Raw genomic sequence first — 20160 nt, 5'->3', positions numbered from 1 at the left:
CCCATTCATGTCATTTTCACCTGCTTACGATAAACCATCTTTTTGTACTTCTGTTCTGTCACATTCAATAACCGTTTTCCAACTAGTCCATTGTCACATCTCCACTCAAACAACCCGGCACTGAAGTAATGAATTAGTTTATTGGACTTTAATTGTCTCCAGTGATCGTCACCACCTTTTTGTTTTGTTTTCCCTGCTTATTAAAAAGACTCAAATCTTATTTCGAGCAGCCATCTTCACTTGAATATCACTGCGGGGAAAACACTCGTGCAGTATTCCCTCACAAGTTTACTATTAGCATTTGCATTGTGTTTTATTTTCATTTCAGTCACCCTCACCCATCTTTCTTTTCATCATGTCTATTCCAGGAGTTTCCAGAGAACCCAACCAGCCCTGGTGTCACGCCTAATCATGCCCCCAGGTAGCACACCCCATTGATAATAGATGCTCCCTCCCATGCTGTCCCTCTCTCTCATACATACTTGAGACCATCTCATACATCATTTCCTCAGTGGCTACAAATGATTTGGTAGATAGTCGACAAAAAGAGGGGTGATCATCCAACTGCAGTGAGCATTTTAATATCCACTGTTGTGTCAGGGCAGGCTAGTTTGGTGTGTGTCTGTATTCATCGGCTCAACAGAAGTTGGTTGGATTCTCCATAATGATTTGACTCCCTGCACTATGCAAAACTCGCTCCTTCCACTGAATAATGATGCTTTCTTTCCCAATAGGATAAAGCGCAGTACTCCTGTGAAAACAGATAACATATTTATTGAATTGTTGTGCAAAGAGCTGAACCACACGAGATCTATTTGTTTCCCTGCAGCACAGAGGTCCATTTAGAGGCAATGCATTTGAGGCTCGTGCCAGATAACATCACTAGATGCATTACTTTGTGATGTTATCGCAGGTCTGCATGCAGTGAGTTTGCACAAAATATAAATGGTTATTTGTCTGCTGGAATAGCCAGTTTTGCTGATGGGACTACTGATGGTTGTTATCCACATACAGTATCAGGATTTATCTACCCAGCGAGCACTCTTGCACATACAGGGAAATGCAGACATGTGGATGTTTCAACTTCCGTAACTATTAGAGTTTAATATACTAGTGGAAAAGCAGGACTAAAAATATGCTGTTTTCTTTCTCTTCTCCCTCCTTTCATTCATATTTCCCCACCTCCCCCTGATTTTCTTTAAACTCTCTTCTCACTTCCTGTGAAACATATGCGATGTGGCTGATCTTGGAACTTCCAAATCTGTTGTATTCATTACCTCATCATTACCCACATATGTTTCTGTCACTCATTGTGTATCCTATCCTTGTTTCTGGTGCATTAATAATTCTGTTTTTGTACAATTTCTCCTCGCCTCATGCAATTTGTTTAATTTCCACCACGTCCCTCCATCGTCCCGGTCGCTCTCATTTTACCTGTGGCTCATTTATTTCATCATCATCATCATCGCTCCCTTCATCGCCCCTCCCTTAACCCGGTTGAACTCGTCTTCCCTCCTTCCCTTCCCTCTGTTTTGCAGAGCACCTGTGACACCCTCCGGAGTCACTCGGACAGTCTCGGATTCACGCCGAACATGTTACCTCGTCACCCGACTCTAGGCAACTTTGAGGAGTTTGCTTGTTGACAACATAAAGTAGGGGTTGGGGGTGGGGTGGCACATCTGGGGACTTGACAGCAAACTGTGAAATAATTTATGTATTTAACAGAAAAACGGTTGAGTGTGTAACTCAAAAACGTATAGTAGAGTTTATCAATGCCTGAATAGAAATAGAGTACTATCATCAGAAAAAAAGAGACCACTTCCAAAACAGAACTCAGGTTTAACTGCCATGTCAAGGCATCAGTGTTAAGTTATTCATGTCTCATTTTCTTTTTCTTATGCAGTCACTTTAGAGTTATACAATCGCTGAAGAAAAATGTGAAGGGGTTTCTGATCTGTGATGAGATGTAACACTGTTGTGCAAGTTCTTCTGTGCATTAATCCAAAAGAAAAAAAAAAAAGAATACATATGGATTATGTGTAGCTTTGCAGTTTCTCAACAGTGTTACGTCTCCAGCATCTAACCAATGCTGTATTGAGTGACCTTATACTGTCACCAGTTTGAGCAGGAGAGCCTTTTCAGAAATCTGATTGTTGGATTTAAGAGCTGCTCATGCCTGAGTCAGAACACAAGACTGGTGTTTAATGTTGCCTTTTGCTACCGTGAGGCTTTGGATTGTCTCATGAATTAGACGACTGTGCTTCATCAGTTTTAAAAAAAAAAAAAAAAATTAGACGACTGTGCTTCATCAGTTTTAAAAAAAAAAAAAAAAAACAGAAAAGGAACTTGATTATTTGTATATATGCAAGTATCTCGTTTTGTTCCACGTGGATGGCAGAAACTACTGAATCTGATGTGTTTGTAAGTCACTTTTTACACTCAGTAAGGGACAAACAAGAGTCAGGAGGCCAAAAATAGGCTGTTGATTGTATCTTTATATAGCTGACATTTCAATTCTCATTGTCTTCCCATTTTCTGGGAGAGTGTTGCTGTGCTGACTGTCACAAAAAAAAACTGCTAGCATGCAGCTTGCTGCAGAAGTAGGCCCTTATTTACATTGAATTCATTAGAAGAGAAACAATCAGGTTTTACTTTTTTGCCTTTTTGATAATTCTCAGCTACATTTCTTCATTACTGTGTCTTAAAGGTGTTCATCAGCACAATCCCCTGTGATAGTAATCTATTCTCTATTGAACATACGTAGACTTTAAAAAGGCTGGTTGGTGACATTCCTAAACTTGACAGAAATTTGTAAATAACCCGCAATCAAATGCCATGAAGAAATTCTATACTGCTCATGTGAGACATTTGTCAAATACATATATATCAATATATCTATACATAGATATATAAAGAGAGATACAAGTGTTTTTTCATCTGTTCTTACACCAGAAGGAATTTGGACTTTCTATCTGGGTGGACCGTAAGTGTCTTTGAGTTTCTGGTGATTATAACGTGACTGACAAACTAAATAGACTTTATTAGATACAAGAGAATTGCCTCAAAACATCCAAACCACCACGCTCCTCAGCCCCATTCAGTTCAATTGATTTATAACAGAAATGCATTGTAAGATTTTACCATTGTATCCTTTTATTATTATTATTATTATTATTATTATTACTCCGGAACATGTAATAAGTCACAAATAACAGTTTGTGATGTATAAATGATCAAGTATAATAAACTCTATATTTACCCATCTTACTCACGTACACAACTTTTCTTCTTATCTTCGTGTGAGTCTCTCTTGTTAATGTTCACTGTTATTTAAATCCTTGACACTACAGTTATGGACTTGTAGGTACACTTACATATCCTCGCTATAAATACTGGAAATTCAGAGTACAGTTTTTGTTTTGTTTTTTAATGTGAAACTTTCAAGTATAATGCCAATCAAGTAAAGTGGTGTTCATAACACTGTAGCTTTATTACTCTGTTGTCTGTGTATTAGATGACTGTTGATGTGAAGCACAAACCCTTGGAGATCAGCCATCACTTGAAAGCCAATGACCGGACGTCTATGGTTGTGACTACCTTTTATGGCTCTAGTTTAAACTACACACTGTTACACGTTGGTGTGTTCACTGCTCCAGCATTAATAGGATTAGGAGCGTACTCCAAGAGGAGCCAGAGACCACCTCATGAAGAGACTTTATCCAAATGGAAATTTTACTTTTCAGGAAACAGAAAAAAAAAGTGGCGTTGTGTCATGAGCAATAAATGCACTGAATCAGATAAAGTGTTATCAAATTGACATTTAAAAAAAAAAAAAGAAAAGAAAAGATTTGGGATTCCCATTTTCAATTCATGACGTACTCAACAGCTGGAATGGATGTAAACTGAACAGCTGCAACACAGATGTATGATATGACAATTGTATATTAACCATCATTAGCCAAATAAAGAGACAGAAATGCCAATTCATGTTACACAATGATGCTATTCTGATGATGCTGCATTGCCATGATGATTTCGAGTGTGTGTGTGTGTGTGTGTGTGTCCTGTTGTCGGGTTTAAAAAGCATAAAAACGACCCAGCATTTACCGCAAACTGTGGACGAAGGATTTGTGAAAAATGTCCCGGGTCTTTACCTCTCTCCCCCCACACCCCCTGCCTTACTACCAGTCACAGAACAGCAGAGTGTATCTGAACTGGCAGCAACTCTTACTGAACTGTTTGTGCTCATTTAGTAGTCCTGATATTTACCGCATAGTTATGGCCAAGTAGAAGACCGTATTCTCTATATTTCTGTCACCCAACACCTAGATTTGAACTATTTTATTCCTGCAATTAATCATTTATGTCGCATCGCCCATTTTCTTCCTTGCATGACCATTATGTATTCCTATTATCTCTGGTCTCTTAATGTAATCTTAGCCATGCTATTCACTTTGTATGGTCCAAAATGTATTTTTGGAGCCAGATGAATTAAAACAATGTTCTCCATCCTCCTTAAACCAGGCTTGGGATTGTGCAATACCCCCCCCCCCCCCCCCAAAAAAAAAGAAAAGATATCCTGCAGGATGTTAAAAACTGCTCTAGCCTATCTTTCCATCAACCTTCATGGAATAACTAAACATAATGTGGCTTGAAGTGAAACTAAAATGTGCCTTCAAGGCTGGTTTTTATAGGTGACATCGAGATTTTCATGCGCACAAACATCTGGGGAACTGAACTTGCTTCATCTGGCTCTACGTGCTTTATGTGCATTTTATTGTAGATATGTGATTTTAACTCTGAACTGTACATTAAATAGTTAATACACACTTAACTGTGTAACGTAGTCAGTCTGAAGTCAAACTGTCACTTTACTGACAAACCAAACTGCATGCTAACTTTAGATATACTGTGCAGGAAGCCAGCCCCAGATTCTCTCCCTCTATTTGCATTTTTTTTTGGCACTGTGTCTCTTGGGTCACTATCTTTTTCTGTGGGGGTACACGCCTGTAAATGTCCTGAACACAGAAAATCCAGGCAAGAGTGCAGAGAGAAAAAAGCACCGCCACACACTTCTAGTGGGTCATAAGTGATGATTAAGTGGTATTCCTCCTGTGTGAGTCTATACATTGTCTTTTAAAATAATAAAATAATCTGCTAAGGTTAGAACAGGTTTGGTCACCTGACAGGAGAGCTTCCCTGCACCAATCACAGTTGTACAACATTTGGGTCATTTACATTTGTTGGCAGGCCACAAGCATGAAGACCTGATGAAGATTAGCTGATTTTTTTTTTGACTGTTAAACTCTTAATTAGCAAGACCTCATGATGTTTACCCCGAAACTTTGATTGTTGCTGAGACATATTTTTTGCTATTGAGAGAAATATTTGAAACCACGTTTTAAAGGGATTTAAACAAAGTTGACATCTGGTTTAATCAAACCTCGCAGCCAAGCTGGAATTAAGTCAAAATGTGGTCAAGATTCAGCTGACTGAATCCTTTATTTATTTATGTTACTTAAACCCCAAAACCAAAACAGTAAATAAAAACAGAATGCAACGATGTGCTCATCCTTTTCTATCTATATGCAGGTAAATACAGTACAAAGACAAGATACTTAATATTCAAACTGACTAATTTTATTGTTTTTTTTATGCCTCTGCGCTGGTGATAGCCTCAGTCGAAGGCATTAGGTTTTCGGGTTGTTCGTCCATCCATCTGTCCGTCTGTCCACCCTATTCTCGTAACCTGATTAGAATTTGGTCAAAGGTAAAACGTCAAGGTCACTTTTACCTCGTCTGATGCATGAAAGTATCTCAAGAACACCTTGGGAGAACTTCTTCAGATTTGGCACAAACATCTACTTGGACTCAATGATGAACTGATGGAATTTGGTGGTCGAAGGTCACTGGAACCTTGCAAAACGTGTTTTTGCAGAACTCTGGAATTCATACGCTAATTATGACAAAACTTCACACAAACGTCCAATATCCAGAAGGTCAGCTTCACTGTGAGATCATACACTGATCAGCTAAAACATTAAAACCATTGGTGGGTGAAGTGAACAACATTGATCATCTTGTTGCAATGCAATTTTCTGTGGAAAAACCTTGGGGTCTGACATTGATGTGGTTGCCACCCAACACGCTCCACTCATCTAAACACTGGTGCAGACCAGGTACCCAGTAGCAGTGCCCCCCCAGCGGGACAATGCACCCTGAAACCAGAAAAACTGCCTGTGTCCATGCCTTGCCAGGTCAGAGCCAAGTCTGGTCCAAGGAGGACCCGCCAAGGATCGGGGGTACCTCTGGGGTACCAGCATGTCCCTCAAATGTTTGATTGGATTGGTATCTGGGGTATTTGAAGGCCAGGTCGATGTTTTGAGCTCGTTATCCCATTCCTGGAGTCATTTCTGAGCAGTTTGTGTGGTGTGGCAGGGTGCATTGTCCTGCTGGGGGGCCACTGCCTTCGATAAGTGCCTTTGCCATAAGGCGCTTTACTTGGTTTGCAACGGTGTTCTGGTGGGTGGAGCGCATCAGGTAGCATTTACATGAATGCCAGGACCCAAGGTTTCCCAATGGAACATTGCATTGTAACAACACAATCACCTGCAAGTGGTTTTAATGTTTTGGCTGATTGGTGTATGTACTGCAAGAACACTTTACTGGCCATTACTTAACGTCATAACTCAGGAACAGAGGGGGAGACATTTGGTCAAATACTGCATTGGAAACTAGTCTTTGGTGGCCACTTTAAAACTGTGCTGATTGTGTAGATCTTCTGTGCTGCCGGGGGAAGATGTGTGTGAAGCATCCATGTTTTAACAGACATGGATGTAAACTGTAAATGCAACTTGACAGGTTTGTGGAGGCATACAACCATGAGACAGTAGTTCTAGTTGTAGCTATACACTCATTCTCAGTTTGATGCCTGCAACACGTTCCCAAGAAGCTGGGACAGTGGCATGTTCAGCACTGCCTTACATCACCTTTTCTTTTAACTAACTGTTTAAGTTTGAAAATGAAATCATTTCCTGTTCTTGCTTGATATACGATTTAAGTTGCTCAAAATTTGGGGTCTGTTAAGTCGTATTTTATGCTTTATAATGCGCCATACATTTTCAATGGGAGACAGGTCTAGACTGCGGGTGGACCAGTCTAGTATCCGCACTCTTTTACTTCGAAGCCATGCTGTTGTTACACATGCAGAGTGTTGCTTGGTATCGTCTTGCTAAAATAAGCAGGGACGTCCCTGAAAGAGATGTCGTCTGGATGGCAGCATATGTTGCTCTAAAACTAGTATGTACCTTTTAGCATTTATGATACCTTCAAGTTACCCATGATGTCTTGTGCACGAACACGTCCCAATGCCATCATAGATGCTGGCTTTTGAACTTTGCAATGGTAACAGTCTAGATGGTCCTTTCGCTCCGTAGTTCAGAAGACACAACGTCCATGATTTCCAAAAACAATTTAAACCACAACACAATTTTCTCAGCCAGATGTGTTTTTGGATGTTTTTGATAAATGGCTTTCAGTTTGCATGGTAGAGTGGTTTTCCAAAGTGTCCCTGACCCCATGTGGTGATATCCTCAAAGCAATCATGTTGGTTTTTAATGCAGTGCCACCTGAGTGGTCGAAGGTCACTGGTATTCAGTGTTGGTTTTCAGCTTTGCCCCTTATCTGCAGAGATTTGTCCAGAGCCTCTGAATCTTTTGGTATTATAGATTGTAGATGGTGAAATCCCTCAAGTCCTTCCAATGGCCCATGCACTTTTTCAGAAAGTGGTGAAACTAAACGCTACAGCTGAGCCTTTCGAGGATGCCCCTTTCATACCCAATCATGATAACAAGTAACCTGTTTACCTGTAGAATGTTCCAGGTGTTTTTTGAGCATTAATAAACTTTGCTGAGCTCCTGGTCCAACTTTTCAGGCATCAAATTCTGAATGAGTTTGTCTTTGTACTGCGTTGAGTTGAATATAGGTCAGAAACAATTTGCAAATCATTGCGTTCTGTTTTTATTCATGTTTTACACAACATCCCAACTTTTTTGGAATCACGATTGTATTTACTATTACTAGTTTCGCCCAAAATGCTGAAATAGTCAAGGTGACCTAGAAATGAGCAGGCTGTTAAATAATTTTCAAATCTCACCACAAGGTCTATTAAGGTGGCTGTTTGGGAGCTGTCAATCACATCACACCACACACACACTCTCAGCAGACTGAGTTTGCTCAGCTGTCGTGGATATGATCGAAAGCTCCACAACAGCTCCTAAAGGGACGAACCTTGTGGTGACATTTTGTCAACTACTGTGTTTAAAGTCAAGGATGAAATTTTAATCTCAAAAGCAAACATGTATTTGTGTCCACTTTACTGAATACTGAGTCTTATTGGCTGAAATATACACAAAAATAATCACTAACAAAAGCAAAGTGCAAAATCCACTCTTCATTCAGAAGTAAAACTGAAGCTGTATAAAGTAACTCTACAGCAGTTTGTCTGAAACCTTCTGTCATCACGAGATAATGAAATACTGAGAGCAAATGCTTTTGTTCTTTTTTTCATTATAACTTAATCCACACACACACAACCTTCAAACATTTTAAATCCTAAAAAGAGCCTGCTAAATGCTTTAGATCTGAGTAACATGAAATCATTCAAAAGGAGAGTTCCTGTACCAAATGAAGCTGTGCTACATTTAAATGAATGCAAAAACAAATGAGCAGACATTCCATCATTAATAAATACATGCATCCATTATCTTGTCTTACATCGGCAAAATGAAAATAAATCATCCCCCTACTAACACAGCTACTTCAAACACAACTCATCATGTAGGCTTTTATGGGATAAGTAGCGCTGTAACAATCTGGAGTAAAATAACACTGCGAGCTGTTAACCATGTTAATATGATAAGTAACCAGAATGGAAACAGCTAATGGTGCAAAACAATCATTATATGAAAATACAGATTATCAGTGGATTACCTGGATTCTTTCATCTCTAATTTAACAAATACAAAAGCATTTCAGAAAAGCTAAAAGACATTAGTATAATTATGATAAAGATGATGTAAAAAAAAAAAAAAAGTAATGTGTCACTAATGGTCCACTAGTCATTAACATATACAATATACATATATATGTGTGTATTGGCCCATTTATTGATAACCGTCTATAATCCTGGCTGTCAGTGTTCAACATATTTATTATAGTGAGACCTAAACGATTTAAAATAAAACTTACAAAGTGCACAAAAGACAAATAAAAAAGGGGACATAATAAAGCCTGAGAAAAAAGAAAGTTATAAATTAGCTTCCCGTGCTATTATACAATCTTGTAATAGGTAGTGGGACAAAGAATTGTAATGTTGGGATGTGTAAGTGTGTTTTCTGTTCCGGTCTGAAATGTAAAATAAGTCATGATACGGCAGCGTATTTTACAGGTCTGTAATTGCCTTTTAATCTCCAGGAAAGAAGTATGTAATTTGGTAATAATCAGAGGGAAAATAGAGACTGTGTTCAACTGGTATACTTTTAATTACTAAATTCTAATTAATTGCTAGTGTAACCTCCAGAGTCTTTTAGTCAGTACGAAGCAGACGAACTGTTTTAATTTATGTACAGACAAATTTAGTTCATATGGAGGATGAAGTTTCCAATGATGAGAATGTCATTTATTATTATAGTATTTTATTTGCACAGGTTTAATGATTTACATTTAATTTAAATAAAAAATAAACCTGTGTAAGCTTTCCAATAAGTGAATAATTTATAAGTATTTACAAAGGTTTAATTATTAATTCTTATTTTAAATAAAGAATGAACCTGTGTAAAAACTTTCCAATAATAAGTGAATAATTATTTACACAGGTTTGTTTATTTTTATTTTAATAAAAAAAATAAACCTTTGCAAAATTTTCCAAATAAGTGAGTAATTTCTAAGTATTTACACAGATTTTATTATTTATTACTATTTTAAATGAAAAAAAAAAGTCCAATAATCGACACCTTTTTTTATTATTAATAAAAAATTAAACCCGTGTAAAAACTTTCCAACAAGTGAATAATTATTTACACAGGTGTAATTGTTTATTTTTTATTTTAAATAAAAAATAAACCTATGCAAAATTTTCAAAATAACAAGTGAGTAATTTAACTATTTAGGCAGGTTTCTTTATTTATTTTTATTTTAAATTTTGCAAAAACTGAAGAAAAAAAAAGTCCAATAATAAGTGAATAATGTATTAGTATTAACATAGGAGTATTTTTTCTTATTATAAATAAAAAAGAAAAATTAAACCTGTGTAAAAAGTTTCTAATAACGAGTGAACACTTTTTAAGTGTGTACAAAAGGTTTAAAAGGAGTAATTCCTTGAAAAAAATAAGTAAATAAATTAGTACCAAATTACATACAGTATTTATATCCAAAAAAATTCCTCTGAAATTTGGAATTTACAGGCTTGTAAAACAAAATCAGCATGTTATCCTGAAAAGACACTAAACAAATTCAGCCTTTTAAATGTTCAGATTAATTGCTCACTTGCGGTTCTAAAACCGACAAATGAGCAATTTAAATTGAAATTTGAATATATTTGAAATAGGAACACTGGAGCATCAGCTGTCTCAGGAACCTGTGGTCTCCTCTAGAGCCAATATATAACTGGGTATTAACTTCTCACACATGTATCAGTGTCAGCGCCAGCATTTATCACAGCTCATGAGGAGCTACAGCCAAATCACAATGCTTTAAAAACCAAATTGAAGTGATGCTCATAATAATAAAACAAGTTTATGCTTTGTTTTTATGGCCAATATATCAAGATCACATTTTCTAATCTCTGAAATATTAATATTGGTATTGGCATCAAAACTCAACACTCTCTCCACCAAAGGTAAGACTTCTATTAATGGAAGCAAAGTGGCAAAACACACCACAACAGGACCAGAGACCATAATGTCAGAGCTGATGCAGTATGTGCCAGCACTTTGAGTTTTAGGTAAACAAAATGAATTCACCAAATGAGACCACCGCAGATTCAAAGGGCCGTCTTTCATTCATCATGAACCACTTAAACGTGAGAAATAAACAGCATGTTAATTAAAGTCTTTTGGAGCAGAGGGGTGTTTTGTTCTCAGCCGTTTCCACAGGTAGACAATTTATTCAATGCGACACATACCGCACCCTCCCACGCTAGTGCTAATTAACTGGGAGGCGTGTATGTACCAAATTAAACAGGCTTGCAACTTAAAAGAACCTAAAACCTTGCAGAGCCACCAGGACTTTGTTCCACACAGAGGCACGACAGAATGAGATGCAGGGGAGTGTTTGAAAACTGGTGAGGGATTTGCCTTGTTGGGACCGGTCCTAATGACCCAACAGAGTGAAGGATGATTGATTCTGGCGGCGGAGGTTCAGCGAGAGGCCATTTAGCATTTAGGGTGGGCAGAAATCAGCAAAGTAAGGGTGCTGCAAGGCCTCCTCTGCAGAGATCCTCTGGACGGGATTACATTTTAACAGGTTCTGGGTGAGATCAAAGGAAACATTTACATAAGTGAACGGCAACATCAAACTTACTGCAACCAAAACTGTATATTAGTGTTTACTGATAAATTAATTTAACTTAAGTTACTGAACTTTTTGCATCAACACTTAAAAAAAGATAGAAATAAGAAACATTTTATTCACCATCAAAGTAAAATGTATTTTGATATTTGAGTCCATGAACGAATGCATGCAGACAAATTAACTCTTAACATTTAACGGTATAGAAGTTGAAAGTACCTGCAGTAGATCCCGTCCTGTGCTACTTAGTTTGGGGACCACATTCACCAGTGAGGTGGTGGCTGGATACATGGGATATGGCTGCAGGTGAGAAGCAGTAAATTACAGTTTGGTAACATACGAAGTACAGAGAATGTAAAGCTGACGTCACGCTGTGTTGGCTGGAGGCGCCATCTTGTGAGGATCGCGCTGTGTTACCTGTGCCACCTATGCTGGTCGAGCCACGATATTTGGACGAAGTAATCAAGAAAAGCAACATAGATCTATATGACATGGCAGCAAAAGTTTGGATTACAGACCTCTTTAGAGATAACAGAGCGTGTCCTCACAGAGATGGCTACTCATGGGTACCTGGCGGCGGCTGACCCGCAAAAAAGGTGATCTGTAGGTGGTAGTTTTGTCCTAATTTAATATACGGGTCAGTTTAGGGTGGAAAAAAAGGACACACAGGTCAGATCGTGGGTGTTGGATGATGAATACATTTAAATAAAATGAGAATAATGTAATGTTTTAACCATTTAATCCTCTGACTCACTACTGTGTGTGTCAGCTCTGTCTTCTGCACCACCTGGAAGAGAGCTGCTTCAATCAGGTGCGTCACTAACAGGTACGGTAACAGTGGAGCAGTGTTGCTCAATATTATGAGAATAAGTACATTTCTGAATTACCTTCCTTAAAGGTTTGCGTCATTTATGTACGAACAGCTCACGATCCGTCCGTGCATTTTGTGTCAGCAGCTCAAATCAGGTTGTGGTAGTAATTGGTCGTATGTGCAGGTGGGGCGGGCGCGGTACTGCACGCCGCAGACCCACACAGCCTGACGTACCTCCACATTCTCTATATTCCATCCACTGTGTGTCGAACAAAACAAATGACACCAATCAGTTACCTTGTAATCTGGGAGTTTCGTCATCGTCTGCCACTGCTCTTCAGTTGGTGTACCCAACAATGTGCCGAGTGGTTAAAGAAAAACTTTTTAGCAGCAGAGAGGTGTGTCCGACCTGTCGAGACTATCCGTTTGTAAATCATTCATCACATAGTAGATCAATAGTTCTGTCTGAACAAAGTGTGAGTCCCGCATACCAGACTGTGTGAGCAGGAGACACAAGCTGTCGATACCGACAACTATTAAAAAAAGATATCTGAAGATTCTTTTCAACTGGTCGTCCACGTCGTTCCCGGGGAATAAAGGCCTTCCAGCGTTGGCCAGCTCTGAATGAGACATGGAGTCAGAGTCAAATATAATTCATATCTTATATCTACATAGCAAAAAAACCAACCTACATATACTATACAACATTCGGCATTGTAACTGATTTTCACAGCTTCCTCCTGAATGCGTGCTGCTTAACAGTCTGGTACCTGAGGCCTGTACTACGAAGCAGGATTTGGAGTTAGCGAGGTAACTTCAGAGTTAACTCTGGGTTTTCAATACTTCGAAGCTGGTGCTCTTTTTAGCGGGCTAAATCACCGTGGCAACTTGTGCTGACTATACTTCAGAGTATCAGATCACAGCCTGTAAACACCGCGACCTCTAACCCCTGACACAGACAAAAGTCTGGAGTCTCAGGTACAAAAGAGGAGCCTATATGTTGCTATAGGTCAGTAGAATCATTTCATTGTTTCAGCTGGTTTTAAAACAGAGCTTCCAACAAACACAGAGATCACTTCTTACAGCACTAAACACATGATTTTAACAGGATTTTAACTTACGCAAAGTTTAGTTTAGTTCGCAGTGATCGCTGAAAGTGCTGCTACTTTTCCACTGTGATTCATTACTGCGAGCTCAAAATAAAATGGAACACCTGTGTGATGAGAACTAGGATAAAACAGATTTTTTATTACTAACATAATCCACACACTGTTAATCATCTCTCGTTATTAGAAATGCAACATTTCGGTCAGACAGACCTCATCAGTTATTAATGAGGCTACTTTTCTGCCCTTTACTGTGTCACATAGGCCTGATACCTGCATGTGATTTAAGTCTCGGGGGACGGTGAATTCTTGGATAGTATTTCAATGTTTCTACATTATACATTATAAGATTACAGAACATTGTTCAGATCCCGCGCCGTTGGTATTTTACTGTCTCGCAGTCCCCGGCACTTTCAGAACAGTTTCATCTCATATGATACGAAGCAGCCTACTTCATTCATGGTTCTGATGTTGTCGCTCCTAATTAACAACCCCGCACCTTTTACATGAACGCACGACAGGAAAACCCAGAGTTGACTGAACTAGCTGATCACCAGCTTTGTAGTACCAGTTATCAGACGGACAATGTTAGGGTTAGTCAAACCAGATAAGAAAAGATATCCTGGGTAAGTTAAACTGGCTTTGTAGCACAGGTCTCTAACTTTTTATAAAGTCCTGACCTCACCTGCATGCTGTGCCCAGGAGTGTCCCAAATTCAGCTAAATAAGAACAAAATAAAAATAAAGGCAGAGGACAGAGTCTCTGCAGATAAATACACTGCCACACACTTCTAGTGGGTCGTAAGTGATGACTGGGAGGGACTCCTTTTCTACAAGTCTGTACATCGCTTCTTAGGAAAATCCTGCAGAGTGTATTGTACATTTAAAGCACCCTATCAATTATGATTTTTTTTAAATTAGCTGTTTAAGTAGTCTAGTTACACTAGTTAACAAAACAACGTTAAAAAGACAATAACAGAGTGACTTATGTCCACATTTATGTCAATAATCACATACAAACCTGCAAATATGCATCCAGCAGACCACATGTCAATTGAGGTAGAATAAAGTTTAGCACCAAACAGCACATCGGGAGGCCGGTACCACAATGTCACCACCTACACACAAATCACAGAGTTCAGTGTAAGAATTCGACCCAATCACACCAATTATCCAGCCAAACTGGTGCTAACATAATTGTTCAGGCATTCAGTGTAATGACCGTTTCCCGGGGTGGGTGTTATTTTGTACCGACACTGATTCCACAAAGAGATTTTCACTAACACTAAATGTTGAACTTTCATCAGCCATCCGGTTTCCATTACACCTTTTTGACAATTTTAACAAACTGCTGCTTTGTCAGGTGTTGAGTGTTTGAGAGACATTTTTTCGGGTTATATGAAAATGCGTTTGGTGAAGTGCGCTGACGGAATAGGAGTAAAAAGAACAAAATTAAATCAGAAAAAAAAAAGTTTCATTTCCCAGAGAGACTGTGTGGGCTGAATGAAGTGCTTGTGTTTCAACTTGAAAAGTTTAAAAGTTCATTTCAGTACAGATGCTAATGATACAACCACCTGCTAAAGAACCACTGCTAACTTTTCATGAGTCATTTTCACAGAGAAAGTTAAATTTGTGGATCCTTCAAAACCGGAATAACGTGAATGTGCTTTAAGCTGGTAAGTGATGAATACATCACATATTGAGTCATGACCATCTGCAGTGTTGACTTCTTATTTACAATGTTCAAAAAACGTACGAAAAAGATGACTTTGTGCTGATAGCTTTTTTAAAAATATATGAAATCACTCTGTGTGCAGTACATCCTGGAGCCCTGTTTTCCACAGCCTCCACCCACCTGTAAGGTTGTGGGAGATGTTTTATTGAACCATTCATAGCATTGTGACCAAAAAATAAATTCGGAATCAAAAAGAGCAGCAGGCGTGTCGTTCATTAATTCTAGTCCGTGACCGCTTATCCTGTTAGGGGTCGCGGGGAAGCTGGAGCCTATCCCAGCTGACATTGGGCGAGAGGCGAGGTTCACCCTGGACAGGTCACCAGACTATCACAGGGCTGACACATAGAGACAGACAACCATTCACACTCACATTCACACCTACGGACAATTTAGAGTCACCAATTAACCTGCATGTCTTTGGACTGTGGGAGGAAACTGGAGCACCTGGAGGAAACCCACGCTGACATGGGGAGAACATGCAAACTCCACACAGATGGGCTCCCCCACCCCAATGGTTCGAACCAGGAACCCTCTTACTGTGAGGCGACAGTGCTAACCACTGCAGCACCATGCCGTGTCATAGTCTACAATTTGAAAAGCGAGTCTTGAACGTAATGGATTTCTCATCGTTAATAGTTGGTCTGTGCTTGTTTTTTGGGTAAAAAAACAAAACACCCTCACTGATGACACACCCGTAACAACGATGGTTCTGCCATAAACCAGCAGAAACACAGGCTGATTTGCTCAGTAGCACCAACATTTCAAGGAATCCTGATCCTAATTTGGTGGAAAAGGGCCGTAAGAAAAAGTAAGAATGCTGATGAACTCCACTCTGAATCATTTTACCTGGCAGGATTGATTCAGCAAAATCCCTTTACTGTCATCAAGATCTTTAGTCTGTGTGTTTAATTCATGCTGCCTGTATTACATATTACAGTATATCCACATAGAGTGAAATAACTGTTGGATCATTTATTTCTTCTTGCTGAACCAGTTCGAAGAGTCTCAGGGCAATACATCCTCTGAAATGAAATGACCTTTTAAAATGACCTTACTTCAAATCCTCAATGCTTCAAACTCTGTCCCCCTCAAGGTTTTCTGTTTATTACATTTTCAGATCAGTTGTAGTCACCCTGGGTCAAGTGCCCCCTCATGAGATTGGTGCGCCGGGCCCTTAGGTCAGCCAACCAAATCCACTAAACCTATCTGAGACTTGCCTGTCATCTCTCTGATAACGTCAGCAACAAAAGAAAATCCAAACACAACTTAAAGTTCATGCTGCTGTGTGGTCCACTCTCTCCTATCATTAATTAATGACTTAACTTTACACTGTTCACACAAATAATAACACAAATAAGTGCTTTTTAATAACCTCAAAGACACAGGGAACACTGTGGTTGAGGGCCTGGATCTGTTGTTGCAGTTTGTTAGTTACATCTGCCATATTTTGATATTACTCTTTATGTAAGAAATGTAAGAGTTGTGTCATTCAGGGCTAAAACAAAATCTGAAACGGTTCTGTATGAGACATTCAGAGCATGAATATAGCAGCAAATCACTATTTGCTATGTAAAGCTATAGTGGCCTCCTGAGAAGAGAATAAAGTCACGCTTCCTGTGTTATTGTGATCTGAGCTTCTCTGTGGTTTGTTGTTTTGTTAGTGCATGTGTGTATCCCACTGACTAGCTCATTGCTGCCGCTTTGCACTGCCCTGATATGGCAGCAACTCCTGATAGCAGGATGGCATTGTTGGCAAAGAGCGCCTTTAAAATAAGATAAACTTTATTGATACCTCATTAGAAATTAGCTTGTTACAGCAGCTCAAGACTTAAAGAGCAAAAGAAAAAATACTAATTAAAATAAAAATACAACATTTGATGCGATTTATCGATGGTATATTGTTTGGGTTTAAAATTCATTTGTGTTTCACTTAATTGTAGCACCTAAATGACGAACTGAGAGCTCACAGATTGGTCTCAACTTTTTTTTCTCAGCACTCAAAATACCAAACTGCAGTGCTAAGACTGCATAACATGAGATAACACAGACCTTTATTCATCCCAAAGGAAATTCGTGTGCCACAGATTGCTCAAAAATGACGACAAGATAAGACGAGAAGTAGCAGAGTAATAAATGTAAAGTGTATAAGCTGTAAAGCCAACAAAAGTGCATAATAGAGTCTACTGAATGCTGGTTGTAGTGTGGCATGTACTACAACTCTCTTGATTTTTCTTTTGATATTGAATGTGCCAAAAACCTCTGCAATTTCACGCACGATTACAAATTTAAAAATTAAAGATCTGATATGATAATGACAATGTACAACCTACCTCTGCAGAGTAACACCTCACAGGTATGCCAAAGGCTCGAGCCAACCCAAAGTCGGCCAGCTTCAACTCCCCGTTCTATAGACAGAGACACAAGTGAACAGATCATAAACCATAGCCTCTACAGTCCATCAGATTTAGCTTTACATGTCACACATGTTGTTACTGATTTTAAGTCTGTAGCTTCTTCAGCCTTTAAGACAAAGTCCAAATGCACCTGAACACTCACTCTGTTTATGAGGAGATTCTGTGGCTTCAGATCTCTGTGAAGAACGTTTCGACTGTGACAGAAGGCCAGGCCTTTCAACAGCTGATACATGAATGACTGCATCGAAGGGAAAAAGCAGTTAATTCAAAGTTTCATGAGATGTAAATGACATGATAGTCACAGACTAAAGATGATGCTATCAACAAACCAAGCTGTTCATACAGTATGCGTTTGAGCAGGCATGCTGTCCTTGGTTAAACTCTCACCTTCACAGTTTCAGGATCTAGGTCCCCATTGCAGCTGTCAAAATACTTCTTCAAATCCTGCATATGATAAGAGACACATTAGCCTCAGACGGCACACAATAAAACAAACTGTATGTTTATGATGACTCTCTCTCACCTGATCGCAATATTCAAAAACCAAGGTTAACTTCTTGTCACTGTGCAAAACATCATGTAGTCTGCAGGAGACAGAACAGCTTTAAGTTGATGGTTGTTGACATCCTGCTTAAATGCAACCTGCTCAGCATTTTAACTCCTCTGACAGACAGTGACACACTACCTGTCTCTCTCACATGACAACAGGTGACACAGTTTGGGCAGCAGACTGACCTGACTATGTTTTTATGCTTTAGTTCCTTCAGGAGACAGATTTCTCTCAGAGCTGAACTTGGCACCCCCTGAGGGAGATGACACCCAGAGTGATTAGCACTAGCATGCTAACAGCTTGCTAGCAAATACTGAAATAAGAATTAGGTTGTTTTGAGAACATACCTCGTCGTCGTCGTCCAACCTGACCCTCTTCAAAGCCACAATTTCGTGGGTTTCTCTGTTTTTAGCTTTGAAAACTGTCCCGTACGTTCCTACGGAGCATAATAACGATTAATTAAATCAGTTATCGTATTGATGAATGGCATAGCAACGGTAGCTAGCTAGCTAGCTTCCTAGCTACCTAGCTTGCGTTAATATCGTAAAAGCAGGCAGGCATACATCTTCTGACAGATCTTGTCACAAACACATACGTGTGTAAGAAAAACCCGTACACACAGCTTTGTATATGGTTAACTAGGGAGTGAGTTAACGTAGACACAAAGCTCACAATATAGCTAACGTTAGCTAGCTACTCAACTACAAGAATGCTAGGTTAGCAAACCAGGCTAGCTAATATTAACGTAACTTTATCAAAAGCGTATGAAACTTACCCTCTCCGATTTTTTCAAGCTTTTCATATTTCTGCATGTTTGGCCAGTGAAGCCAGCCCTGGGCGAGCTAGCAAACCAATGACTGATTAAAGCCCCAAACTGGGGTAAATAATGTTGTGATAGCTAGCGTTAGCTTGAAGCTATCTGCACTCACTTGCTCCTGGTCGGTCTGCAGCCAAGCTCGTCTTGTTGGTCATCTAGAGGCCAAAAGTTGAACTGCAACTGTCTCGAAAAACCAGACCAGGCTCAACAAACACAGCAGAATGCAGCAATGTCTTTCTCATGATTAGAAGCAGAAGCAGTTCTCTGTTTGTGCCTAGTTTTGTTGCAGAGTTAGGTTTTTAAAAGATCAAAATGGCTGTGTGCAGAGGGTAAACTGGTCCACATTTACAGTTCTCCTCAGACTCTTCACATTGACCCACTTTAGTCAAAGATAACAATGTGAGGGATCTGTGTAGGCAACTGTACATGACTGTGTGATATCTTAAATGTGTTTCCCTTACTTAAATTGATCATTTGTAATCTAATCTTACACTGAAAATGGATTCCACTAGGAGGCTGTCAGGCTATATGTTAATGTACTTTAAATTATTAATTACAGACAGCCTAATTTGTCTGTTTAATGATGCAAACAGTATGTTAAAGGGAGACAGATCTATGTGTTTGACTTGTTTCATTTGACAAATGAGCCCACAATACAACTAATGATAGTGATGGCTAATATTCACCAGCGTGCAAGACTTTGTACAGACACACAAGGTATGGATAAATAAAGCGACATCAAAAAGGGCATCAGTGTCATATTACACTCAAAATCATACATACACTCTTGGGATAAAACACTAGTTTCCAGCATCTGTATCACAACAGATTTAAATTGGGACAATTTGCTCAAAATATTTGACTTACTGTTAGCTATAGTAAGATGGGAGGTAACACTGGTGCCAAAACAGCAGTTCCACTCATGTATCACAAATGGATGATTTTAAGGAGCAACTAAAGCACAGAGTGGACATTATATTTCTGTTTTTTTATCCCACAGTGAATTGGGGGGATTTTAACTGTAGAGATGACACTACCCACAAAGCATATACTGCTCACTGTTTAGGTTCAGTGTTTAGTGTCTTCAACCCTGTATTCACGACAAAACATGGAGTTCATGTCTATTATGATCCACTAAAATAAAGGGAACAAAACAGTAT

General features: G+C 39.1%; 2 protein-coding genes across 5 annotated transcripts in view; one reads left to right on the top strand and one right to left on the bottom strand.

Annotated features, from left to right (window-relative positions):
* Positions 1–2289, top strand: part of asic1c (acid-sensing (proton-gated) ion channel 1c) — a 127251-nt gene extending 124962 nt beyond the window's left edge. For 3 of the 4 annotated variants that reach the window (XM_050032867.1, XM_050032868.1, XM_050032865.1), the window contains exons 10-11: positions 369–421; positions 1539–2289. In XM_050032867.1, the coding sequence (XP_049888824.1) occupies positions 369–421; positions 1539–1617 (132 nt within the window). In that variant the 3' untranslated portion in view covers positions 1618–2289. The remainder of the gene's footprint in view (positions 1–368; positions 422–1538) is intronic. The other variant, XM_050032866.1, reaches the window with a different exon arrangement.
* A 5719-nt stretch (positions 2290–8008) lies between these two features.
* On the bottom strand, positions 8009–19151 carry cdk5 (cyclin-dependent kinase 5). Its single transcript, XM_050032871.1, has 12 exons — positions 18959–19151; positions 18531–18619; positions 18369–18436; positions 18157–18217; positions 18021–18077; positions 17776–17871; positions 17550–17624; positions 14506–14602; positions 12930–12999; positions 12677–12737; positions 11788–11868; positions 8009–11526 (listed from the first exon to the last, which is right to left on the bottom strand). Exons 1-12 carry the CDS (start codon positions 18993–18995, stop codon positions 11440–11442), a joined length of 879 nt encoding a protein of 292 aa, XP_049888828.1. The 5' UTR covers positions 18996–19151; the 3' UTR covers positions 8009–11439.
* Between the last annotated feature and the right edge of the window lie 1009 nt (positions 19152–20160).

The sequence above is a fragment of the Epinephelus moara genome, chromosome 21 (genome assembly GCF_006386435.1).
Source record: "Epinephelus moara isolate mb chromosome 21, YSFRI_EMoa_1.0, whole genome shotgun sequence".
In the NCBI taxonomy this organism is placed as follows: Eukaryota; Metazoa; Chordata; class Actinopteri; order Perciformes; family Serranidae; genus Epinephelus; species Epinephelus moara.
This window is presented reverse-complemented; position numbering and strand designations above follow the sequence as displayed.

Bases quoted from the DNA above. Each gene is read 5' to 3' on its own strand.
- cdk5 (XM_050032871.1), bottom strand. From the start codon at position 18,995: ATGCAGAAATATGAAAAGCTTGAAAAAATCGGAGAGG. The intron at 18,620-18,958 runs GTAAGTTTCATA...TATGCTCCGTAG, and splicing joins GCTTGAAAAAATCGGAGAGG to GAACGTACGGGACAGTTTTC. The intron at 14,603-17,549 runs GTAGGTTGTACA...ATTTGTGTGTAG, and splicing joins TGAGGTGTTACTCTGCAGAG to GTGGTGACATTGTGGTACCG.